The sequence below is a fragment of the Anolis carolinensis genome, unplaced genomic scaffold (assembly GCF_035594765.1).
Source record: "Anolis carolinensis isolate JA03-04 unplaced genomic scaffold, rAnoCar3.1.pri scaffold_7, whole genome shotgun sequence".
Taxonomy (NCBI): domain Eukaryota; kingdom Metazoa; phylum Chordata; class Lepidosauria; order Squamata; family Dactyloidae; genus Anolis; species Anolis carolinensis.
Window position 1 is genome coordinate 11,979,935 of NW_026943818.1, and position 27,252 is coordinate 12,007,186.

Sequence of the window (27,252 nt, forward strand, 5' to 3'; positions counted from 1 at the left end):
ACAATAGTTACTCTGGGACCCAAAGCTGAGTCTGAGAGAGGTCCGCTTCCCCATGACATCTGATGTGTGCCAATGGGTGTTAATAATAATATTAATATTAATAACAATAGTTACTCTGGGACCCAAAGCTGAGTCTGAGAGAGGCCCGCTTCCCCATGACATCTGATGTGTGCCAATGGGTGTTAATAATAATATTAATATTAATAACAATAGTTACTCTGGGACCCAAAGCTGAGTCTGAGAGAGGCCCGCTTCCCCATGACATCTGATGTGTGCCAATGGGTGTTAATAATAATATTAATAACAATAGTTACTCTGGGACCCAAAGCTGAGTCTGAGAGAGGTCCGCTTCCCCATGACATCTGATGTGTGCCAATGGGTGTTAATAATAATATTAATATTAATAACAATAGTTACTCTGGGACCCAAAGTTGAGTCTGAGAGAGGCCTGCTTCTCCATGAAATCTGATGTGTTCCAATGGGTGTTAATAATAATAATAATATTAATAACAATAGTTATTCTGGGACCCTAAGCTGAGTTCGAGAGAGGCCTGCTTCCCCATGACATCTGACATGTACTAAATGGGTGTTAATAATAATAAAATTAGTATTAATAACAATAGTTACTCTGGGACCCAAAGCTGAATCTGAGAGAGGAGTGCTTCCCCATGATAGCTGATGTGTGCCAGTGGGTATTAATTAATATTAATATTATTAATAATAATATTAATAACAATAGTTATTCTGGGACCCTAAGCTGAGTCTGAGAGAAGCCCATTTTTTTTCGTAAGCGAGACGAAAATTCTATTCTATTCGGAAATGGCGACAAATGCAAATGTGATACAAAACGAATGAAACTAAACAAAATGAACAGCGATTCTATACAAATGCACATCACTAGTTAACACACTGTCTGATTATTGATTCAGCAACTCTACTTAGGAGTAACCAGTGAGATTCCAGTCCAGGTAAGTTGGCCTGTGGGCCTCACCGTTTTGAGTACCGTTGATATTGAAACGTTCTCATTAGAAGAAGCTTTCCTTCCCCGGCGAGTTCCCTCCGTTAACGTCCAAATAGACTGGATTCCTGTTGGTGACTTACACACACATAACCTCTTTTAAAGAAATGGTTGGAGATCTTGGAGGTTCTGAGGTCTGCTGGAAACTAGGCAGGTGGGGTGAAATGATGTCCCTGGGTGGGACATCCACCTCACAACCTCTGAGGACGCCTGCCACAGATGTGGACGAAACGTCAGGAGAGAAAGCTTCTGGAACATGGCCACACAGCCCGAACGACTCACAGCAATCCTGTGATTCTGGCCATGAAAGCCTTTGACAACACATTGAATTATTATTATTATTATTATTATTATTATTATTATTATTATTATTATTATTATTATTTTGTTATGACACAGCAAACCAGATAGATATGCTGGATTTCGTATCACAAAGTCAAACACTTCCCAAGTGTCTAGGACTGACTGTGTGATGTATTTTTGGATGATGCATTATTATTATTTGAAACACAACAAGATGAGTCCACAGCAAACACTATTATTATTATTATTATTATTATTATTATTATTATTATTATTATTATTATTATTATTATTATCACTGTAGGAAAATTGTTGGAAATTAGGCAAGTGGGGTGTATATATCTGTGGAATAATGTCCACAGATATAAATACAACAACAACAACAACAACAACAACAACAACAACAACAATAATAATAATAATAATAATATGAGTGAGTGTTTGACTTGTGATTTTGTGAAACAAAATCCAGCATAACTATCTTGTTTGCTGTGTCATACAACGTCGTTGTGTCAATAATAATAATAATATAATATACATCACACAGTACTAAACACTTAGGAAGTGTTCGACTTGTGATTTTGTGATACGAAATCCAGCATATAGATCTCGTTTGCTATGTCATACTAATAATAATAATAATAATAATAATAATAATAATATACATCACACAGTCCTAGACACTTGGGAAGTGTTCGACTTGTGATTCTGTGATACGAAATCCAGGATATAGATCTCGTTTGCTGTGTCATACTATGTCTTTGTGTCAATAATAATAATAATAATAATAATAATAATAATAATAATAATAATAATAATAATAATAATAAAGGCCTGATCCTTGCAGCCCAGGAGCAAGCCATCAGAACAAAGGCAATTAAGGCCTTTGCAAGGAAGCTGACGAAACCATTGATCATCTCCTCAGCTGCTGTAAGAAAATTGCACAGACAGACTACAAACAGAGGCATAACTGTGTGGCCCAAATGATCCATTGGAACTTATGCATCAAGTACCACCTCCCAGCAGCAAAGAACTGGTGGGATCACAAACCAGCAAAGGTCGTGGAAAATGAACACGCAAAGATACTGTGGGACTTCCGAATCCAGACTGACAAAGTTCTGGAACACAACACACCAGATATCACAGTTGTGGAAAAGAACAAGGTTTGGATAATTGATGTCGCCATCCCAGGTGACAGTCGCATTGATGAAAAACAACAGGAAAAACTCAGCCGCTATCAGGACCTCAAGATTGAACTTCAAAGACTCTGGCAGAAACCAGTGCAGGTGGTCCCGGTGGTGATGGGCACACTGGGTGCCATGCCAAAAGATCTCAGCCGGCATTTGGAAACAATAGACATTGACAAAATTACGATCTGCCAATTGCAAAAGGCCACCCTGCTGGGATCTGCACGCATCATCCGAAAATACACCACACAGTCCTAGACACTTGGGAAGTGTTCGACTTGTGATTTTGTGATACGAAATCCAGCATATCTATCTTGTTTGCTGTGTCATACAACATCTTTGTGTCAATAATAATAATAATAATAATAATAATAATAATAATAATAATAGTTAAGACGGGCGAAGTTCTGTTTTGGTGCCTCCCGCGTCTTTACTAAATGGAGATTCGCCTTTCCTGTTGCCTTGATGCTTTGAGGTGGTTTCCGCTTCAAAAGACCAACCTTCTCGGGACGCGTTCTTTGCCGCAGCCCAGAGAATCCCTTCCCATGGATGCCGAGGGAGCCCCGGGAAGAGCGAGCGCTAAGCAAATCTGACATGCTTGATTTACGGGGGGTTATTCAAGGACTTGCACGTGTGCCGTGGCTGGAAATGTCAAGCTCGGCACTTCTCCTGGGAAGAGCCGAGGAGGAGGTTCCAAAGGAGACTGGTTTGGAAGGAAACGGGAAGGGGCCCACCCCGAACAAGGAGGGAATGGACTCGGTGGACGTTGGAGTCCAACCAAGGGAAGTCTGAACAGCCACAGAAGATTCCTCCATAGGCCAGGATTGGGGGGACTTCTGGCAAAGTTTGGGAGAATCTAATAATAATAATAATAATAATAATAATAATAATAAGAAGAAGAAGAAGAAGAAGAAGAAGAAGTAACAAATCTTGGCTATCAAACATGTAAGAATTCTCACAAAATTTCGCATCTGATGTACATGGATGACCTGAAGCTGTATGGGAAAACGGAAACTGAAATCCAGTCTCTGACCAACACTGTCTGAATTTTTAGCCCTGATATCAGCATGGAGTTTGGTTTGGACAAATGTTTGACAGTGGCATTGAAGAAGGGAAAAATCATTTGAAAGTGAGGGCATAAATATGCCCAATGGCCAAACAATAAAGTGTCACCAGCCAGAGGCCTATAAATATCTACAGCTGAACTACATCAAGCATGAACATGTGAAAACTGTGGTCAGTAAAGAATACACACAAAGGGTCAGAAAAATTCTCAAAAGCAAGCTCAATGGAGGCAACACCACCAAGGACATAAACACCTGGGCCATACCTGTCATAAGATATACTGCTGGCATTATAAACTGGAGATAGATGGAACTGGACAGTTTGGACAGAAAAACAAGAAAACTCATGACCATTCATCATTCCCTGCACCCTCGCAGTGATGTTGACCGGCTATATCTGCCTAGAAGATCAGGGGGCAGAGGACTCTTGCAAGTGAAACAAGCAGTCAAAGAAGAAGAACATGCCCTGGAAGAAGATGTAAAGCAAAGTGAAGAACCTGCTTTGATTGAAGTCAAAAATCAGAAACTCCTCAAAGCACAGCAGACAAAAAACCAGTACAAGAAAACCGCACTACAAACTAGAGCTGACAGCTGGCACAACAAAGCATTGCATGGAAAGTTCCTTGACAAAATTGAAGGAAAAGCTGAGAAGGAGAAGACCTGGCTCTGGCTCACGAATGGGACCCTGAAGAAGGAGACAGAAGGCCTGATCCTTGCAGCCCAGGAGCAAGACATCAGGACAAAGGCAATTCAGGCCAAGATCGAAAAATCAGCTGATGACCCAAAATGCAGACCCTGCAAGGAAACTGACGAAACCATTGATCATATCCTCAGCTGCTGTAAGAAAATTGCACAGACAGACTACAAACAGAGGCACAACTATGTGGCCCAAATGATCCATTGGAACTTATGCCTCAAGTACCACCTCCCACTCCAATCTTTCCAGTAACTGCATTTCCCACCCTCAGCTTGTACTCGAGTCAATAAATTTTCCCAGTTCGGTGATTAAATTAGGTGCCTCGGCTTGTATTCGGGTTGGCTTATACTCGAGTATATACGGTACTGTCAATGTTGCCTGATATTGGGTTACAAAGACTACTACTAACTTGATCTCAATGTGGTCTTATATTGAGTTAAAGCATTAAAAAAATACGGTAATTAACTTGCTATCAATATCATCTAATGTTGAGTTCGGGTCAGTTACAAGGACTTGTTATTTACAGTAGAGTCTCACTTATCCAAGCTAAACGGGCCGGCAGAAGCTTGGATAAGCAAATATCTTGGATAATAAGGAGGGATTAAGGAAAAGCCTATTAAACATCAAATTAGGTTATGATTTTACAAATTAAGCACCAAAACATCATGTTATACAACAAATTTGACAGAAAAAGTAGTTCAATATGCAGTAATGTTATGTTGTAATTACGGTATTTACGAATTTAGCACCAAAATATCACGATATATTGAAAACATTGACTACAAAAATGGCTTGGATAATCCAGAAGCTTGGATAAGCGAGTGTTGGATAAGTGAGACTCTACTGTACGATCAACTGTATTTGATAATTGGGTTGTAGACAGTTGTAAAGACTCATAACTTGCTTTCAATATCATTTTATTTGGGTTAGGATTAATTGTAAGGACTAGTAACTTGCTATCAATACCATCGGGCCAATTACAAGGCCTAGTAACTTGATGTCTGTATTGGGACTTTTTTATTTATTTTATTTGCAGTATTTATATTCCGCCCTTCTTTCTCACCCCGAAGGGGACTCAGGGCGGATTACAATCTATATATATACAAGAGTGATGGCATCAGGGCAGCAGACAAAACAACAAAACTACAGGCCCCCCAGCTTCGAAATTTGACAACACAACCCATCATCCACGCCTCTAGGTTGATACAACAAAAAGAAAAGAAAAATAAAGTCCTAATTAGAGGGAGAGGAATAATAGTTTTTATCCAATTGCTGCCAGTTTGAAGGCTAAGCTCCGCCCACTTGGTCTCCTAGCAACCTACTCAGCCCAGGGGACTGGCACAGTTAGGCCTCACTTAGGCCTCTTCCACAGATTATCAGATTTTAACTGGATTATATAGCAGTGTAGACTCAAGGCCCTTCCACACAGCTATATAACCCATTTATAATCTTATATTATCTGCTTTGAACTGGATTATCTTGACTCCACACTGCCATATAATCCACTTCAGTGTGCATACTAAACATAAAGACAACCATACAACAGATATTCAATACCACCACTACCTCAACAATTTCTCACCAACACCACCAGACAACGCCACAGCAACGCGTGGCCGGGCACAGCTAGTGAACACATATATGGCAAACATTCAATGCCAACAGACAAACAACATACAGTATAGACAGACACAGAGGCATTTAACATTTTTTCCAGCTTCACGATTCCGGCCACAGGGGGAGCTGTTGCTTCACTGTCCACTAGTGGCTGTACTTCCTCATTCCTTTCCTCGTGTTTTTGCTGGCAGTTTTATGATGTTGTAAATTAGTTAAATTAGCCTCCCACATAAAGTGTACCTAAATTTCCCTACTTGACAGATGTCTTTCGGGGCTGCATAGGTCAACAGTAAGCCGGGCTATTTAATGGTCGGGGGCTTAACCCGACCCGGGCTTCGAACTCATGACCTCTCGGTCACTAGTGATTTATTGCAGCTGGTTACTAGCCAGCTGCGCCACAGCCCGGCCCTTAACCGAAGGGGTACGTGGTACTTTTCAATAGTAAGGACTAGTTGCATGTTCTCCATTACCAGTAACTTGCTAATTGTAAAAGATCCGAATTTTTTAGGACTCTGAGTTGAAAGGGAGTGGGAACATTAATTTATTTTCATTATAAGGACTAATACCTGGCTGTCGATAGTATCATCTGTGTTTCTAAGTACTCTCAGCCAAAGGATAGCAAGCACCATGCGTTCTTCTCTATAACAGGCTATAAATAAATATAGTCTGAGATTCTTAAGAGGCTGGATGCCTGCCTTGACACACACTCTTCTTAACAGCTCTGTCCTCGCATCTCATGTTTGTATCTTCTTCTTGGACTTGGGTGGCATCAGATCTTCTCTTCAAGTGGTCCTTCAAACCTCCTATTACCACGTCTGGTTGGAAACCTACTCTTGTTTCCTTCCTTCCTTCTCATTAAGGCAGGACTTAAAGCGCCTTTGAGTGTTCCGGGAAGACTAATAACTGGGGAGGAAATGTCAACCATCTGTTGATGTAAATAACATTTTGTTTTCTCTGTTTCACTTGTTTGTTATGAGTAGGGGCTTTGTGGCAGAGTGGAAATGGCGAGTCTTGGGGATGATTTCTTCAGTCCATGGGAGTATACCAGTGGTTCTCCATCTGGGGTCTTCGGATGTTTTTGGCCTTCATCTCCTAGAAATCCTAACAGTTAGTAAAACAGACTTGGATTTCTGGGAGTTGTAGGCCAAAAACATCTGGAGGACCCCAGGTTGAGAACCTCTGAATTATAGCATCCACCTCAAAACCCTAGAAATGGTGAGTCATCCATGTCTGGGTTTCAAGAACTCCCCTTAGTCCACAATAACAAGAAATAATTAGACATGTCCAAAAAATCGTTTTGAATCGTATATCGGAATTATTTCGGATTGTTCTCGCTTTTTGATACGCATTCCGAGACATTGTCTCACAGCGCAACCAGCAATGTAATTCGAACCATTGTTGGCCCATTCTCTAATTGTCTCTTAATGTTTCGTTAATTTGCCCCCCCCCCAAAAAATTTTTTTTAAAATATATTTTTAAAAATATTTTAAAAAAATTGTTTCTGCAACCTACCTTGAATGGGAGCTTAGCGCAGCCTAATATGGCTGCCGCTCCCCGGGCAATCAGAAGCTTCCACGATGGATGCAAAGGTGAAGGCTAACGTCCTCTGCGTCCACATGGAAGATTGCCATACAAGCCCGGTGTGTAGCGATTGCACATGCGCGTCCGCCATTTTAGAAACATTTAGAATCATTACGAATTTTCCGAAATATCCGAAACTTTTGGGTGAAAAAATCGGAAATACTTTCTATATCGAAGCGCCAGCACCCCCTACTTTAGAAACGAGAATTGAATCATTTTTTTCATCGATCGGACATGCCTAGAAATAATATTAAACCACTGGGAAAATAATATAGACTGAACCGGGTAAGAAAGGTTTTGGCCAATCTCCCAATTCCATTGTCATACAATAAGCCATTTTTTTTCTTTTCGTGGGCAAGTTGTTCCTTTCGTGCAGTGCCCTGTATGTTGACGGCACTCTCAAAATTAAGACTCATAAGTTGACGACTGCTATTACTACTGAACCGCAGCCTCAGCCGCTGCGTTTTACTACAGCAATGTTTCATTTCCAAATTTTTACTCTATTACAGGGATGGAGCACCATCCATCCCGGCCCACAAGACTCCCTGGAAGGCAGGAAGAACAAGGTATTCCCCTTTCAAATATTATTGGACCAGCTGTTAAGCAGCAAAAACTTGTTTATATTTATATATCCAAAAGTGGACCCTCTATTTTGACCATACTCGGGCTAGAAGCTACCATAGAAGACAAGAGATGGGGGGAATGTATTTTTGGAGTGTAGGTATGTGAAGTTGTAAATATCAAATCTGTAGAAATGCGAATTATGGTGTATACTCTTACCCTCCTTGTAGCACCATTTATGAGCATTTCTTTGCTGGCCTAGCCTTCAGGAGTTCAGGTTCATCTCCATCCCACCATGAGTTGTCCATAATGGACCTTGTGGAGGATTAGGCTACTTTGTACAGGTCACGATCCTACATAAGGATTGTGTAAAGTTCTATACATCTGGGAGTCTGCTTTCTCTGTATCTTCTCTTCTTCTGTAGGACTCTTGAGGGGCAGAATACTGCGTAGCCTTCAGGAGTTCAGGTTCATCTCCATCCTACCATGAGTTGTCCATAATGGACCTTGCGGAGGATCGGGCTACTTTGCACAGATCACGATCCTAAATAAGGCTTGTGTAAAGTTCTATACATTTGGGAGTCTGCTTTCTCTGTGTCTTCTCTTCTTTCATAGGACTCTTGAGGGGCGGAATACTGCGTAGCCTTCAGGAGTTCAGGTTCATCTCCATCCCACCAGGAGTTGTCCATAGTGGACCTTGCGGAGGATTAGGCAACTTTGTACAGGTCACGATCCTACATAAGGATCGCGTAAAATTCTATGTATCTGAGAGTCTTTCTCTGCGTAGTCTTCAAGAGTTCAGGTTCACCTCCATCCCACCATGAGTTGTCTGTAGTGGACCTTATGGAGGATTGGGCTACTTTGCACAGATCACGATCCTACATAAGGCTTGTGTAAAGTTCTATACATCTGGGAGTCTGCTTTCTCTGTGTCTTCTCTTCTTTCGTAGGACTCTTGAGGGGCGGAATACTGCGTAGCCTTCAGGAGTTCAGGTTCATCTCCATCCCACCATGAATTGTCCATAATGGACCTTGCGGAGGATTAGGCTACTTTGTACAGGTCACGATCCTACATAAGAATCACGTAAAATTCTATACATGGGAGTCTTTCTCTGCGTAGTCTTCAAGAGTTCAGGTTCACCTCCATCCCACCATGAGTTGTCTGTAGTAGACTTTATGGAGGATTTGGTATCTTTGTCCAGGTCACGATCCTACATAAGGATCGTATAAAGTTCTATACATCTGGGAGTCTTTCTCTGTGTAGTCTTCAAGAGTTCAGGTTCACCTCCATCCCACTATACGTTGTCTGTAGTGAACCTTATGGAGGATCAGGCTACTTTGTTCAGGTCACAGTCCTACATAAGGCTTGTGTAAAGTTCTATACATCTGGGTGTCTGCTTTCTCTGTGTCTTCTCTTCTTCTGTAGGACTCTTGAGGGGCGGAATACTGTGTAGCCTTCAAGAGTTTAGGTTCATCTCCATCCCACCATGACTTGTCCATTGTGGACCTTATGGAGGATTAGGCATCTTTGTCCAGGTCACAATCCTACATAAGGATCGTGTAAAGTTCTATACATCTGGGAGTCTGCTTTCTCTGTATCTTCTCTTCTTCTGTAGGTCTCTTGAGGGGCAGAATACTGCGTAGCCTTCAAGAGTTCAGGTTCATCTCCATCCCAACATGAGTTGTCCATAGTGGATCTTATGGAGGATTAGTCATCTTTTTCCAGGTCACAATCCTACATAAGGGTTGTGTAAAGTTCTATACATCGGGGTGTCTCCTTTCTCTGTGTCTTCTCTTCTTCTGTAGAACTCTTTAGGGGTGGAATACTGCGTAACCTTCAAGAGTTCAGGTTCATCTTCATCCCATAATGGACCTTGCGAAGGATTAGGCTACTTTGTACAGGTCACGATCCTACATAAGGATCGTGTAAAGTTCTATACATTTGGGAGTCTTTCTCTGTGTAGCCTTCAAGAGTTCAGGTCCATCTCCATCTCACCATGTGTTGTCCGTAATGGAACTTGTGAAGGATTAAGTATCTTTATCCAGGTCACAATCCTACATAAGGATCATGTAAAGTTCTATACATCTCGAAGTCTGCTTTCTCTGTATCTTCTCTTCTTCTGTAGGACTCTTGATGGGTGGAATACTGGTTGGGGGGCATCTAAAAGCGTCTTTCTGCATCTTGATGGACATATTGCACATGTTCTTAGAAGTCTTGGAGGATAATGTTATAATTCCTTGTCTGGCAATATAGAGCTGGTTGCTTCTCGAATGCTGTTCACCTTCATAGCTGTTTTGGGGGAGATAGGAAGAGGGCAACTCTTGGGTGACTAGCGGTTATTGTGGAAAGGAGGTAGCAAATTCCCACTTCTACAACAAACATCGACATATATGGGCTTTATGTCACCAACAGGATCCAAATATTCATATACAGATATAAACACACACATTCAACTATAGCATCATGACCTATTGGTTACTCCTAACTAGAGTGGGCCCATTGACCCAACGTTGATGGGACAGGACCAACTTATTGGTAGTACCCACTGATTCATTGGGTCAGGTTGTTGACTTGCTATTGGACACCAAATGGATCTTATTCTCCATCTGTACCAAGGAAGGAAAGAAGGCAAAGAATGACTAATTATATTATAATTTCCTCTCTTTTGAAAATGTCCCTAAAGAATCCAGTTGTGTGCCTTCAAGTCTTTTCTGGCTTATGGTGACCCTAAGGTGGACTTAAGGTGGGGATTCAATGGATTTCCATGACCAAGTGGGGATTCAATGGGATTTTGTGGCCGAATTTTCTGGATTCAGTTCCAGAATTGGAGACCCTCAGGGCCCATCTAGTCCAAACGGGAAGAATTCGATATTATTTGAACACAGCAAGTATCTAGAACATCTGTCATAATCTGTCGTCTGTTGATTCTGTTTCCTCCACAGTAGCTTTGTAATGACAGAAACGGATTAAATGATGTACAATTGTTTCCCTTTGTTGTGTCCCATGTAGCCGCACATGTTCATGTTGTTCCCTAGAACGTTAGAACATGAGGCATGCCAACTTGGAGGATGCCCAAGTCCCGCTTCGAGAAATGCTTTCTCTCTCGAAAGCCCCTGGCCGATTCTTCTTCCTTTTCTCTCCCATTTGCAGCTGTCCAAGAAGAGAGGCAGCGGGGCAAGGACCGCAACGAGAATGAGGTCGAGTCGACGAGCAACGCAAACGAGGACATGCCCGTGGAGAAGATTCTGGAAGCGGAGCTTGCTGTAGAGCCAAAGACGGAGACGTATATTGAAGCAAACATGGGCCTGACTCCAAACTCAGTAAGTTTTGGTTGCCTACTAGCTCGGGGCACTTCCAGACAGAACTAAATGACAGGTTTTCAACAGGGGCAAAAAATCGCAGGACTTCAGAAGGGTCCACATACAGACCTGTTAGTCCTGGGAGTTCTGCCTGTTAATGTGGGATTTGTGTATAGATAGTGTTTAAATGCAATTTGTGTCTTGGTTTGTATTGCATACTGATTGCATCATCCAGAGTGTACTATAGTCTGTAAAGAGTTAATTACTGAGAAGCTGTGATGACCTTGATGTGTGGCTGGAACTGGGGAGTGTCCAGACACAAGTGGTTGTGCATTACTGCTGCGCTGCATAAATTACTCTGACATTGCCTCTGTTGTCCAGACCTGATGCTTAGGTGCGAGATTTAGAGGCTGCCGAGATGGCAGAACTTCCGCCTGAAACCTCAGTATTTTTTAAACTCAAAATTCAGATATGTGGAGATTCGGATATGCGGAGATTCGGATATGCGGAGATTCAGATATGCGAATCACTGCAAAAGTTCCATTCTTTGTCGCTGGCCAGACGTTTCATGAAGTATCTGCCACACAAACAAACCTCGTGGGGTAGGACCACTTCTTGCAAGTCAGCACTGCATTGTCAAACAGGAACACACACGTTGAAGCCAGGAACAGAACACTGTCATTATTGACAGCCTGGTTGCCTGGCCATCTGTCCAGACAGATTTGGTTGTGGCATGGAACAATAGGGTGCTGTTCCTGGGTTATACATGGCTATTCCTATTAGTCACATGCATGAACTTGGCTCTCATTATTTACATTCCTCTCCATCACGTCCATGTCCCAACACCCAGTAGTAAGTTTTTGCCATTTACTAAACTGTACCCGTGTTATCCGCATACACCCAATGAGGAACCAACATGTATAATCTGGCAACATCATCCTGTTACTCCCTGGCACAAGTACACCATGAAACCTGTCTGCACAGATGGCCATACAACAAGGTCTAACTACAGTAACGATGACATTCTGTTCGTGGTCTGAAAGTGTCTGTTCCTGTTTCGTTGTGTACTCCTTAATGTGAAAGTACTTGTTGCACCCCATGAACTTCATTTTCCTGCCACAAAGACGAAATTCCTCTTCCCAGGACAATGTTTTTGCCTTCTACACAAGCGTCACCTTCTTTTTAGGAACTGACCAATCAGGAACAAACATCTAAAATCCGGGAACAAACCCAGATTTAAAAAAATCCGTGATTTCCAATTGCAAAAACGTACAAATATTCGAAGATTCGGATATTCGGCTCAAAACTGGGATATTCCCGCACCTGGAAATCTCGTTTTTTGCCTTTTGTAGATATTGCTTCTGAGGAACAACATCTGGATACCCTCCTTATTGCTGTGGGAGTTCCTGGGATAAAGGGACTGTCTGGATGGCCCCTCAATATCAAGCAACTCCCAATGTTCTTGAGAACTTCTGGACTGGATCCAATTCATCCTTCCATGTATGACCGCCAGGTCAGAAGGAATACCTAATGTTCTTGAGATCTTCTGGACTGGATCCAATTCATGCTTGTATGTATGACCTCCAGGACAGAAGAAATACCTAATGTTCTTGAGATCTTCTGGACTGGATCCAATTCATCCTTCCATGTATGACCTCCAGGTCAGAAGGAATACCTAATGTTTGTGAGATCTTCTGAATTTGATCCAATTCATCCTTCCTTGTATGACCTCCAGGTCAGAAGGAATACCTAATGTTCTTGAGATCTTCTGGATTGGACCCAATTCATCCTTCCATGTATGACCTCCAGGTCACAAGGAATACCTAATGTTCTTGAGATCTTTTGGGTTGGACCCAATTCATCCTTCCATGTATGACCTCCAGGTCAGAAGGAATACCTGATGTTCTTGAGATCTTCTGTTCACTACAGGAGCTCCTGCGACAAAGGGTCTGTCTGGATGGGCTGTGAGTCTTCTTGGCCTACTAAAACCCTCTGGAATCAATGGGATCTCCTTCCATGGGGGGTGGGGGGTGGGACTAGATGGCCCTTGTGCTTTCTTCCAACACGATGATTCTATGTTGATGAGCAACGTCAGACACGTTCCTACCCAGTCCTATTAGTGGGGTCCATAATAAGAACAAGGTCCTGAGTTCCAGAACCAGCGAGCTCCCAGTTGTCCAACCATGATCGGGTCTCCTGGATCCAAGCACCACATCTTCATTGAAAAACAAAACAAAACATCCGCCGTCCTCTGCTCCTTTTGCGTTCAATGCAGAGGAAGGAGTGTGTGTGTGTGGGGGGAGACCAAGCTTTGATTACCGCTGGCACCTGGGATACGGCAGCGATCAAGATTAAAGAGACTTCAGGGGAAATGTAATGAGAGTTGTGGGCAGCTTACGGGGCGGCGGGAGGAGGGAGAAGGAGAGAGGCCCGGGGAGGAAATGGAGCTGAAATAAATGCCTGCCGTTGGCCCAATCTCTCCGCCAGCCTCTCTTAATAAATTGGATGTGGCTTTCTGCATAATTCAGCACACATTGCTGGGAGTACGGATGCACGCGGCATCTAAATACGAAACCTCGGAGGGGCGGGAGGAGTGCTTTTAAATGCCCCGCTATTGCAGAGTTACTGATCAATGGCGCTGCAAGGACGATGGGCAGAAGGGACGGGAATAGGGCTGTATTATCCTGTTTATCACCTCCAGGATCCAACCATCATAACAACAACATCACACAGTCCTAAACACTTGGGAAGTGTTCGACTTGTGATTTTTTGATATACGAAATCCACTATATAGATCTCGTTTGCTGTGTCATATTATGACTTTGTGTCAATACTAATAATAATAATAATAATAGTAAAGAAGAAGAAGAACATGCCCTGGCAGAATATGTAAAGCAAAGTGAAGAACCTGCTTTGATTGAAGTCAAAAATCAGAAACTCCTCAAAGCACAGCAGACAAAAAACCAGTACAAGAAAACCGCACTACAAACTAGAGCTGACAGCTGGCACAACAAAACATTGCATGGAAAGTTCCTTGACAAAATTGAAGGAAAAGCCGATAAGGAGAAGACTTGGCTCTGTTTCACGAATGGGACCCTGAAGAAGGAGACAGAAGGCCTGATCCTTGCAGCCCAGGAGCAAGCCATCAGGACAAAGGCAATTCAGGCCAAGATCGAAAAATCAGCTGATGACCCAAAATGCAGACTGTGCAAGGAAACTGACGAAGCCATGGATCATATCCTCAGCTGCTGTGAGAAAACTGCACAGACAGACTACAAACAGAGGCACAACTAAGTGGCCCAAATGATTCATTGGTACTTATGCCTCAAGTACCACCTCCCAACAGTAAAGAACTGGTGGGATCACAAACCTGCAGAAGTATTGGAAAATGAGCACGCAAAGATACTGTGGAACTTCCGAATCCCAGAATTCCATTGTAGATAGAAAGGCTTGGGAACTGTCTAGTCTACTCTAGACTGGTTTCTAAGGAAAAATAAGAAAGGAAAAATAGCAAACATCTAAATAGTTACATCTTGCCAGGAGAGATGGCGAGATGCTTCTTGTTAGCTAGAAGAACAAAGGGAGAAGAGAGAACCAAAAATGGTTCCAGTTTATTGGGGCCATAAAAGACATTCTGACCAATGAGAAGTTAGTGTCCCTAAAGATTCACATTTCTACTAACTTCAAAGTAAGGGATGTGACGTAAATGCGATAGAGTGAAACACAGTAAAGCCTATCTAGGCATGCTTTGGAAACAGGGAAAGGATTCCCTCAATCTAACTCTATCATCTATCTGACTACATTTAGACTTGAGTAGTCCAGGGTGATTCCCAACATGAACCACATTATATGCCATTGTGGACTCATATAATGCAATTAAACTGCATTATATGGCAATGTAGGTGGAGCCTGATGTGGATGAAGGTCTTTGAGAATCCCAGGGTGCATTATATGACAATGTAGGTGGGGCTTGATGTGGATGAATGTCTTTGACTTGAAGGACCTTTCTTGAGAATCCTAGGGTCTCAGCAGATGATACCAGAGAGCTTGGACTTAACCGCTATTGAGTTTTATAGGTCACACTCAGAGCCAGCCCTAGGTAATTTTCAAGTGTAGGCGAACAGAATTTTGGCACCCCCCCCCAAACCAATCACTGAAAAATAAAAGTGTCGGATAAGTGAAAATGTTGGATAATAAGGAGGATAATTAAGGAAAAGCCTATTAAACATCAAATTACATTGAGATGTTACAAATTAAGCACCAAAACATCATGTTTTACAAGAAATCAACAGGAAAGCAGTCTCAGCTGCGCCCCCATATGTTTTGCGCCCCAAGCTTAATTCGCCTCATTGTTGGACCGGCTCTGGTCACACTATGAATTTGGGCCTAGAAATAGACCAAAGGAGCTGTTTTGGCCCAGCCATCTGCCTCCTCCTCCTTGGGTTTATTCTTCCTCCCTGCTCCAGGCATCCCCCTCTTCCGATCCGTGGTTCCCAGGAGTTGCAAGCTGCTCCTTTGACACATGGCTTTCGTCTGTTTTGGCTGGCGGTGCCGGCTCCAAAGCAGCTGGTTTTTGTTACTTGGGTGCATTTCAAAGGGAATGCCGCCCTCTCCCTCACTTCTCCGTGCTTCCCATTGTTGTGGTTTTACACATTACAGGAATGGGATGGGTTGCGACAAATGAACAGCAGCAGCACCACCTGCAGGAGGATGAGGAGGAGCAAGGAGAAGAGTGCCCATGACTTTTCCAAGCCTTCTTTTTCCTCGTACATTTCTTTGCATTCCGTTTCTCAAGAATCTTGGAACATGAGAGCCTACATTCTTAGGAGTCCATGTCACTTAAATTAGCCACCATAGTATTCCAACATTTCCAACTGGATTCTTCCATACCTCAACATACCTGGACATCTTAGGTATTCCTTCTGTCCTCGAGGATGAATTAGATCTAGTCCAGAAGATCTCAAGAATATTAGGCATTCCTTCTGTCCTCGAAGATGAATTGGATACAGTCAAGAAGATCTCAAGAACATTAGGTATTCCTTCTGTCCTCAAGGATGAATTGGATCCAGTCCAGAAGATCTCAAGAACATTAGGTATTCCTTCTGTCCTGGAGGTCATACATGCAAGGATGAATTGGATCCAGTCCAGAAGAGCTCAAGAACATTAAGTATTTCTTCTCTCCTCAAGGATGAATTGGATCCAGTCCAGAAGATCTCAAGAACATTAGGTATTCCTTCTGTCCTGGAGGTCATACATGCAAGGATGAATTGGATCCAGTCCAGAAGAGCTCAAGAACATTAAGTATTTCTTCTCTCCTCAAGGATGAATTGAATCCAGCCCAGAAGATCTCAAGAACATCAGGTATTCATTATGTCCTGGAGGTCATACATGCAAGGATGAATTGGATCCAATCCAGAAGATCTCAAGAACATTAGGCATTCCTTCTGTCCTGGAGGTCATACATGCAAGAATGAATTGGATACAGTCCAGAAGATCTCAAGAACATTAGATATTCCTTCTGTCCTGGAGATCATACATGGAAGGATTAATTAGATCCAGTCCAGAAGATCTCAAGAACATTAGGCATTCCTTCTGTCCTGGAGGTCATACGTGGAAGGATGAATTGGATACGGTCCAGGAGATCTCAAGAACATCAGGCATTCCTTCTGACCTGGAGATCATACATGCAAGGATGAATTGGATTCAATCCAGAAGATCTCAAGAACATTAGAAGCTGCTTGATACTGAGTCAGACCCTTCGCTTCATAACTGTAACCCACCACAGACAACTCTGCTTGGTCTTCTGGGGTTTCAAGAAGCATTCCATCCCAACTCCATAGTTGGAGGACCACCAGAAAGGAATAACTAGTAGTTATTCCTTTCTGAAGGTCTTCCATCTATGGATGCATCAACTCCAGCTCTGCTTTAATGTGAGATTTCTTAAGCAAGGAATTTAGGCAACAAGGGAAAGTAATGGGTCCTTTTATGAAGGGTGTATGTTGTTCTCCTTCTTAGTCACTCCTGGCTTCTTTTCTCTTTGTAGCCCAATGATCCGGTCACCAACATCTGCCAAGCGGCAGACAAGCAGCTCTTCACGCTGGTGGAATGGGCCAAAAGGATCCCCCATTTCTCCGAACTGCCCCTGGATGACCAGGTCATCTTGCTCAGAGCCGGTGAGTATGATTGGCCAGCTGGTAAGGAACGGTGGCATATAAGCCCATCATGGTCTGCTAAGTCCCTTTCGGTTGTAGCTTTCTGTATTAATATTTTAATATGTGACCCCTGCACCGACAAAGCTTACCCATCAAGTTGTATTGGAGGACCCAGAAAACGTCTAGAAAGAACATGTTTTGTCAGATGTGGAGAACGAAACAGCAGACCCCAGTCTCGTGGATATGGAGGTCATATTGTAAACACGGAACGTCTCAGGCACTGAATATGGGGGCAAGCTAAGTCGGAGCTACCCTGTTTCCCCTAAAATAAGACATCCCCAGAAAATAAGACCTAGTAGAAATTTTGTTGAATTGCTAAATATAAGGCCTCCCCCAAAAGTAAGACCTAGCAAAGGTTTTGTTTGGAAGCATGCCTGCCAAACAGAACACCAGAGCATGCAGGATCGGCAAATGTACGTACCATAGATTGTTGTACATGGAAATAATGGTAGTAACAAGAAATTCTTGATAGGATTCGCAATTTGTCTGGTTATGCTGGTTTGTGATGACAACTACTGTACAGTATTTTTTTTTTGTTCAACAATAAATGTGAATTCTTTTTCATGGAAAAATAAGACATCCCCTGAAAATAAGACCTAGAGCATCTTTGGGAGCAAAAATTAATATAAGACACTGTCTTATTTTCGGGGAAACACGGTATATTCGGCTCTCTTGTGCCAAAGGACTGGACTAGATGGCCCTTGGGGTGCTGCCAAGAGGGATTCTCCGCCATTGGCAGAAAAGTGCTCACTTGATAGACAGGCACAGGCAAGTGCAGTGTCTTTATCAGACGCATCCTCATTTGACCCCCAGAGTCTTTTAACCAGCGGCGTCATTTATAATTGAGCACAAGGAGATGCCCGAAGAACGCAGCTACCCATGAAATATTGAAGGATGAAGACTTAGCTCAGAGTGGCGGCCGGATTTCCCTGTGCCTCTGCCTTGGCCCGATCCCATTATATCTTTAGCTGGGGCATAGCTACCTTAGGAGGTTCCCGTATGAATGCCATGGGGTAGTGCATCCACAACATTTAAAATACTGTCTCCCATGTTGTTTGACATCTGTATGAAGCCGTTGGGAGAGATCATCCGGAGTTTTGGACTTTGATGTCACCTGTACGCTGACGACATCCAACTCTTATCACTCCTTCTCACTGGCTACTAAGGATGCTGTTCGGGTCCTGAACTGGTGCTTGAAAGCTGTGTCGGTCTGGATGGGAGCAAACAAATTGAAATTGAATCCAGACAAGACAGAGGTCCTCCTGGTCAGTCGTAAGGCTGCGGCCCTCCACGGTCATTGACCAGGACCCTGTCCTAAACTTTAGACTTCGGGTTGACCTAAGTATACTTGGTCTTTGGAGGTCTCGTTGCTTACCTATGGTCTTATGAGATTGTCTAGATGGTCTTTGAAGGTCTCTTTGCTTAGCTATGGCCTTATGAGACCATCTAGATGGCTTTTGGAGGTCACTTTCCATACCTATGGTCCTATGAGATCGTCTAGATGGCCTTTGAGGGTCCCTTTCCTTACCTATGGTTTTGAGATTGTCTAGATGGCCTTTGGGGACCCCTTTCCTTATCTATGGTAAGGCCTTATGAGACTATCTAGATGGCCTTTGGAGGTCACTTTCCATACATATGGTCCTATGAGACCGTCTAGATGGCCTTTGAGGGTCCCTTTCCTTACCTATGGTTTTATGAGACCGTCTGGATGGCCTTTGAGGGTCCCTCTCCTTACCTATGGTTTTATGAGATTGTCTAGATGGCCTTTGGGGACCCCTTACCTATGGTCTTATGAAACCATCTAGATGGTCTTTGAGGGTCCCTTTCCTTAACGATGGTCTTATGAGACCATTTAGATGGTCTTTGGAGGTCTCTTTGTTTACCTATGGTCTTCTGATGGCCTGATGACATCATCTAGATGGCCTTTGAGGGTCCTTTTCCTTACTAATGGTCTTATGAAACCATCTAGATAGTCTTTGGAGTTCTCTTTGCTTACCTATGGTCTTCTGATGGCCTGATGAGATCATCTAGATGGCCTTTGAGGGTCTCTTTGCTTACCGATGGTCTTATGAGACCATCTAGATGGTCTTTGAGGGTCCTTTTCCTTATCTATGGTCTTCTGATGGCCTGATGAGATCATCTAGATGGCCTTTGAGGGTCCCTTTCCTTACCAGTGGTCTTATGAGACCACCTAGATGGTCTTTGGAGGTCTCTTTGCTTACCTATGGTCTTATGAGATTGTCTAGAGAGTTACAGCCTGTGTTGGACAGCAGACTTCTCAACCCCTTCCTCTCCCTGTTGAATTATTTCCAGGTTGGAACGAATTGCTCATTGCGTCCTTCTCTCATCGATCCATAGCCGTGAAAGATGGGATCTTGCTCGCCACGGGTCTACACGTCCACCGGAATAGTGCTCACAGTGCGGGGGTCGGCGCTATCTTTGACAGGTGAGGAGGCAAGAACATGCGTGCAAGTGAGGAGCGTCGGGATGGGGATATTTCTGGGTTTGGAGCAAAGAGGGGATGTGAGAAACTGGGCACACTTACTGTAGGTTGAACCAGCCAATTGCCACTCCCGGAATTATTATTGTAGGACCAAACTTTGGTCCTACAGGAGAAAGGATCTAACTTAGAGCAGTGTTTCTCAACCTGGGGGTCGGGACCCCCTGTAATAATGGTGAGGCCACGGACCATATTTTACTTCTTGGGAACCACTGGGTTAGAGGAAAAAATATAAACTAGGAGGTTGTGTATCAAAGAGCTAGGAGTAGGGGAAGGATTAGAGAAAAGGCTATACCTAGATGATTGCTTACAAGTTCCCATTAGGCAATTCTTGGAAGAGGGTGTTTCAGATATACGGTCCTCTTTCTTTTGTTGTTGTGTGTATCCAGAGTATTGACAGAGCTGGTGTCGAAAATGCGAGACATGCAGATGGACAAGACAGAGCTGGGCTGCCTCCGAGCCATTGTCCTCTTCAACCCCGGTAGGTTGAGCTACGTTTCCGTGCCGGGAAAATGTATATGTGTGTGTAAAAGTGAATTTGGACACAAAGATGTTAACCACTAGTTGCAATAAATCTTACCAATTGAAAGGTTGGCAGTTCGAAGCCCGGGTTGGGGTGAGCACCCCATCTTCAGCTCAGCTCACTGCCCACCTAGCAGATCAAAAACAGCTGTGAGTCGATGTAATGAAGTACGAATTTTGGTATACAAATGTTATGTTTAATTGTGGGTTTGTGTTTTAAAAGGGTAAGTATTGCAGTTGCTGCATCTCAGCACTCAGAGGTTGGTTGCCATGGAGAAGTGGGCGGAGCCAACTGCCGTTTTGCTGAAGAAGTGCAGAATTTAAAAAAGAGGATCAGTCTGTGCTCTGATGAGGCACAGGAAAGATTGATCCTAGGTTGATGGGATCAAGGGAGACTCAATTGTCATTTTGAGTCAGTTTAAAATAAGTTTGGTGACTTATTTAATATAATCTGTGTCCTAGTAAGGAACGGAGAATCTGTGATAGCATATCACAGGGGTGACTGTGGTGTAAAAGTGGCAGAGGAATAGGGTTTAACTACCTGAGGCAAAAGAAGTAATACTTTAGAGAGTTGATTCATCTTATTCTAGAATTGAAACTGTTAATAAGAGTGCCTCTACTTGAGAAACAATACTGTAACCACTAAGCTCTGTGCCTGAATAAACTTGTTTTTGTTTTTCCAACATTGAAGCCTCTGTCATATATATTCTGAACCAAGTACGCTACCATTTAGAGTGAGTGGAAAGAAGAAAGAAGTAAAAGTAAAAGGGCTCCTCCCTGAGTCTTTGGTGGTTGCATCTTTCCAAATCGGTGGCAGTCATAATTAGGCCCCTTTAGAAATTGGTGGCAGTTGTAATTAAGCTCTTTAAAGTAGATAAATAGGTACCACCTAAGCGGGGAGATATTTTAATGGCACCATAAAGGAAATACCTGAAAAATGCCGGATATCAAAAAAAAAAAAAGGAGGAAGTCTGTGAACGGGGCTCTTCGACATGGAAGACAGAGCGATAGCACCTCCTCTCCCGTGGCCAGAATCGAGCATAACCTCCAGGGCACCGAAGATGGGAAATGCCTATATATCTCTATCTGTTGTCTGCCGTATATGTGCTCTGTGATCCGCCCTGAGTCCCCTAAGAAAAGCGTAATATAAATGCTGTAAATAAATAATAAATAAATAACTATGGGAGGCATTACCTGGCCAGATCAGCAGACCGCATTGTCCTCAAATGTGGTGGAAATGCCCCTAGAAGACATATTCATAAATAATAATAATCTATATATATAAATGAGTGATGGCATCATGGCGACCCACAAAACTACAGGCTCCCCAACCTCGAAATTTGACAACACAACCCATCATCCACGCATCTAGGTTAATACAACAACAAAAAAAAGAAAAATAAAGTCCTAATTAGAGGGAGAGCAATAATTGTTTTTATCCAATTGCTGCCAGTTTAGAGGGCTAATCTCTGCCCACTTGGTCTCCTAGCAACCAACTCAGCCAAGGGACAGCCAGGGTTCAGTTAGGGCACAGGCAGATTTAGGCCTCACTTAGGTCTCTTCCACAGATTATCTAATTTGCACTGGATTATATGGCAGTGTAGACTCAAGGCCCTTCCACACAGCTATATAACTCATTTATAATCTTATATTATCTGCTTTGCACTGGATTATCTTGGCTCCACACTGCCATATAATCCACTTCAGTGTGCATTGTATACAGCTGTGAAGAAGGGGCCTCATATAATCCAGTTCTAAGCAGCGAATATAAGAGTATCAATATACAGTAGAGTCTCACTTATCCAACATAAACAGGCCGGTGGAACATTGGATAAGTGAATATGTTGGATAATAAGAAGGGATTCAGGAAAAGCCGATTAAACATCAAATTAGGTAATCATTATACAAATTAAGCACCAAAACATCATGTTACACAACAAATTTGAGAGAAAAGTAGTTCCATGCACAGTAGTAATTACTGTATTACAAATCTATCACCAAAATATCACAATGAATTTAAAACACTGACTACAAAACATTTACTACTAAAAGGCAGACTGCGTTGAATAATCCAGAACATTGGATAAGCGAATGTTGGATAAGTGAGATTCTACTGTAATATATACCACCATACTTCGCCACAGCAACGAGTGGCCGGCACAGCTAGTAGTAGTAGTAATAATAATAATAATAATAATAATAATAATAATAATAATAATAATAAATTTTCTTGCTTACCTGCTTCTCCTCACGGTCAAACCATTTTTTCCACTACAGACTCCAAGGGTCTATCGAATCCCGCCGAAGTTGAGGCTTTGCGTGAAAAGGTGTACGCGTCGCTCGAAGCTTACTGCAAACACAAATACCCCGACCAGCCCGGAAGGTGAGTTTCCAACACCTTGTAGTAAAGTGCGATTGGATGGATGCTGGGAGAATATGTTTACTGACTAGGAAAATTTGCTGTCTGCAGAAGGCTAATGGGGTGCATTAACACTAGGTATGTCCAAAAAATCGTTTTGAATCTTATATCGGATTTATATCGGATTGTTCTCCCTTTTTGAGACGCATTCCGAGACATTGTCTCATGGCGCAACCGGCAATGTAATTTCAACCATCGTTGGCCCATTCTCTAATTGTCTCTTAATGTTTCGTTAATTCCCCCCCCCCAAAAAAATTGTTTTAATATATTTTTAAAAAAATATTTTTTAAAAAAATGTTTCTGCAGCCTACCTTGAATGGGAGGTACATTAACAAAGAAAGGCAAGGCTTCGCGTTTGTTGCTTGTGGGATCACATAGCAAGACACACCATTGCTTTCCAGTGCCCTTCTTGCTTAAAAATATAACGAGAGAATTTCTAGTTTTCAAAGGTTCTTTGCACACCTTGCCAGAGCATTTCTTGGCGTGGTCACTGGTCCATTTCACAGTGATAAAAACCCAATTGAACAGGAAATAAGACTTTCAAACCAGGAGCAGGTTTCTTCAAATATTAAAAAATAGTGTATTATAAAAAGTTATGAAAATTTGCCAAAAATCGTAGAATACAGGAAATGTTCTGCAATTTGTTAAGCTAAGAGTGTTGAATGTGTTCTCCCACTGTACCAAATTTGATCAGGATAGGTCCAGAAATGAGGGCGGGAGAGCCCTGTAAATGGCCCCTGGGGCCGTTTTTTTTTGGCGATTGCGCATGCGCGCCCGCCATTTTAGAAACATTTAGAATCATTACGAATTTTCGGAAATATCCAACATTTTTGGGTGAAAAAAATCGGAAATAGTTTCTATTTTGAAGCGCCAGCGCCCCCTAATTTAGAAACGAGAATTGAAACATTTTTTTCATTGATCGGACATGCCTAATTAACACCCTCAGAAAACCAAGGAGAAGATATGGGTGAAACATCAGGAGAGAATGCTTCTGGAACACGGCCATACAGCCCAGAAACTCACAGCAGCACGGTGATTCCGGCAATGAAAGCCTTCGACAACACAATCCCTTTCAATTTTTTAAAAAAACTTCTCTAAAGTGGAATCATGGCGTTAGACGACTTCCCCTTTATCCACGGATCTGATATCCAAGATTTCATGTATCCACGCTCCAAAAAATATCTCACACACCCCATCAGAAGTCTTTCTGGCCTCTAGGTCCTCCAGTGCACCTCTATGATATGAGGGTTGAATGAAAAGTAATGCCTCCACCTTCGTTACTTGGGTTTGGATGGGACTATTTTAATAAATCAAACGGAGAATTAATCCTTAGGATGTGCTCTTAAACTACCACTATTAACTTCTTCACACAATCACCAGAAAATTGGATACATTTCTGCCAACGATGAACGGGTTTTCTGAAGCTGTTACAGAAGAAGTCAACACTCTGTTTCCACAACCGGCGTCTCACAGTTCTCTCAACATCTGATAGCCAAGCAAAGCAATAATGTGACCCACACATTCTTGTGAAATGCCGATTCTGCTGGAAATTTGTCTCTGAGTGATACGACGATCATCCTGAATCAATCTTTTGCTTGTGAAACTCGGTGTTTGCTGTCACAGGACGTCCAACTCTTTGTTTGTCATGCAAGTCAGATGTTCCCACCTCAACATCTTTAGACTTACTCGCCCAACGACACACAGGACTCACATCAACACAATAACCATAAACAGTGTGCATTCTCTGGTGAATCTCCTTTGGGGTGACACCTTCTGCCACCAAGAGTTCAATGACTTCACGTTGCTTGAGTCGCATTGTCTGTGCAGGGTTCCATACTTCGCATTTTAATACCACAACCGGTCAATGCTAAGGCTTCCCACCAAATGGAACTATCTGTGCAGGGTTCCATACTTTGCACTTTAACAACACAATCGTTCAATGCTAAGGCTACTCCGTCTGCGCAGGGTTCCATACTTCGCACTTTAACAACATAACCATTCAATGCTAAGGCTTCCCTGTCTGTGCAGGGTTCCATGCTTTGCACTTTAACAACACAACCGTTCAATGCTAAGGCTTCCCATCAAATGGAACCGTCTGCGCAGGGTTCCATACTTTGCACTTTAACAACACAACCGTTCACTGCTAATGCTTCCCTCCAAATGGAACCGTCTGCGCAGGGTTCCGTACTTCGCACTTTAACAACACAACCATTCAATGCTAAGGCTTCCCGCCAAATGGAAACATCTACGCAGGGTTCTGTACTTCGTACTTTAACAACACAACCGTCCAATGCTCAGGTTTCCCCGTCTGTGCAGGGTTCCATACTTTGCACTTTAACAACACAACCGTTCAATGCTAAGGCTTCCCGCCAAATGGAACTGTAGAGGAGAGTCTACTGAACAAGCCAGGACTCCCGTCTGTTGAGGAGTTACGAAGGTGGAGGCATTATTTTTCATTCAACCCTCATAATACAGTACGACCCTTCTTCTATCCAGAAGACGGGTATCCGAGGTTTCATGTATCCCCGACCGACCGAAATACAGATTGATCGTGTATTTGTTTTTACGAAAATTGGGCAAACAGAATTTTTTATAGTTAAAATATTAGGTTTGCTGTAATTCGTGATGTCAGGAACGTCTCCCTTGTGGATCTAGCAGCCTTGCTGTATTTTGTGGAAGCGCCTTTTTGCTGTGTCATCCCGTTCAGTTCAAAAGCAGCGAGAGAACGAACAGTATTTTTTTTTTCCTATAAGAAATGGATTCCCTTTGGCATACTTGGTTGCGTGGGCGGACGGACGTTTCCCAGCTCCCCTTGAATTGCAACCAAGGATTGCATCTCCATCTCGTGGGCCTAAGGAAAACGGGTCCGTATTTGTGTCTTAAGTCATTCCCATTTGTGAGGCTGAAAACGTTCCAAGGAGACGTAATTTTTTTGCCACTCCGCCCAACTTCTTTGGCAGGGCACTGGGTACGTGACCTTATGCATCCCCGGAATATTAACCCAGTCCTAACTCTCCCGCCGCAACGTTACGCCGAGCCAGGGAATTCACAGTTAAAACCTTCCCGAACGCCCGTCATCTGGTTTCGTTTAAAAGGGACGGGAATGGCAGCGTTTGATTTGCATTTTCCTGGCCTTTGTCCCGTTCCGCTTGCCAACTCAGCATTTAGAGGAGGCGAAAGGGGGAGACGTGGGACGGGGACGTGGGACTCGAATCCAGCCCATGCCTCCGCCCCTTCCTTCCATTGGCTGGTGGTTTTCCAGCTTTCCAACATGCACCGAAACTTTGGAAACGGCACGTTGCTGGCCTGCAGCGTGACGGCAAATATAAACACTGGGAAGGATTCATTCGGGATTTCTGTGGATGATGGGCTTTCAAAAGAACCGAACTGTATGAACATGGTTGTTGTATGTTTTCCGGCCTGTATGGCCATGTTCTAGAAGTATTATCTGGATTACCGTGGATGATGGGCATGCAAAAGAACCGAACTGCATGAGCATGGTTGTTGTATGTTTTCCGGCCATAGTCTAGAGCAGGGGTCTCCAAACTTTTTAAACAGGGGGCCAGTTCACAATCCTTCGGACTGTTGGAGGGCCAGACTATAGTTGGCCACCGAGCAATAATTAATTAATAATAAAAAAGAGGGTTGGAAGAGACCCTTTGGGCCATTGAGTCCAATCCCCTTCTGCCTTTGTGCACTGAAAGCACAAGCAAAGCATCCCTGACAGATGGCCACCCAGCTTCAATGTTAATAATAATAGTAATAACAACAACAACAACACAGGGATTTGGAACACACAATTGGGTTACCTCAAAGTATGGATTGTCGATGTGACAGAAGGATTGAGGAGAAACAACTGGAAAAGCGGACACGATATGAGGATTTAAAGATCGAATTACAAAGACTCTAGCACAAGCCAGTCAAGGTGGTCCCAGTGGTGATGGGAACACTGGGTGCAGTGCCTAAAGGCCTTGGCCTGCACTTAAACACAATCGGTGCTGATAAAATTACCACCTGCCAGATGCAGAAGGCCACCTTACTGGGATCGGCACGCATTATTCACCGATACATCACACAGTCCTAGACACTTGGGAAGTGTCCGGTGTGTGATCCAGTACAACAGCCAGCAGAATGTCTGCTGTGGACTCATCTTGTTGTATTTCAAATAATAATAATAATAATAATAATAATAATAATAATAATAATAATTCCTTGACAAAATTGAAGGAAAAGCTGATAAGGAGAAGACCTGGCTCTGGCTCACGAATGGGAC

At 43.0% G+C, this 27,252-nt stretch overlaps 1 protein-coding gene across 3 annotated transcripts in view; it reads left to right on the forward strand.

The window, feature by feature from the left end:
* The window catches only part of rxra (retinoid X receptor alpha), a 149,973-nt gene that overhangs the window by 116,240 nt on the left and 6,481 nt on the right, over positions 1-27,252 (forward strand). For 2 of the 3 annotated variants that reach the window (XM_062960655.1, XM_062960657.1), the window contains exons 5-10: positions 7,977-8,033; positions 11,178-11,347; positions 17,370-17,499; positions 19,852-19,984; positions 20,428-20,519; positions 22,838-22,943. In XM_062960655.1, coding sequence (XP_062816725.1) covers positions 7,977-8,033; positions 11,178-11,347; positions 17,370-17,499; positions 19,852-19,984; positions 20,428-20,519; positions 22,838-22,943 — 688 coding nt within the window. The remainder of the gene's footprint in view (positions 1-7,976; positions 8,034-11,177; positions 11,348-17,369; positions 17,500-19,851; positions 19,985-20,427; positions 20,520-22,837; positions 22,944-27,252) is intronic. The other variant, XM_062960656.1, reaches the window with a different exon arrangement.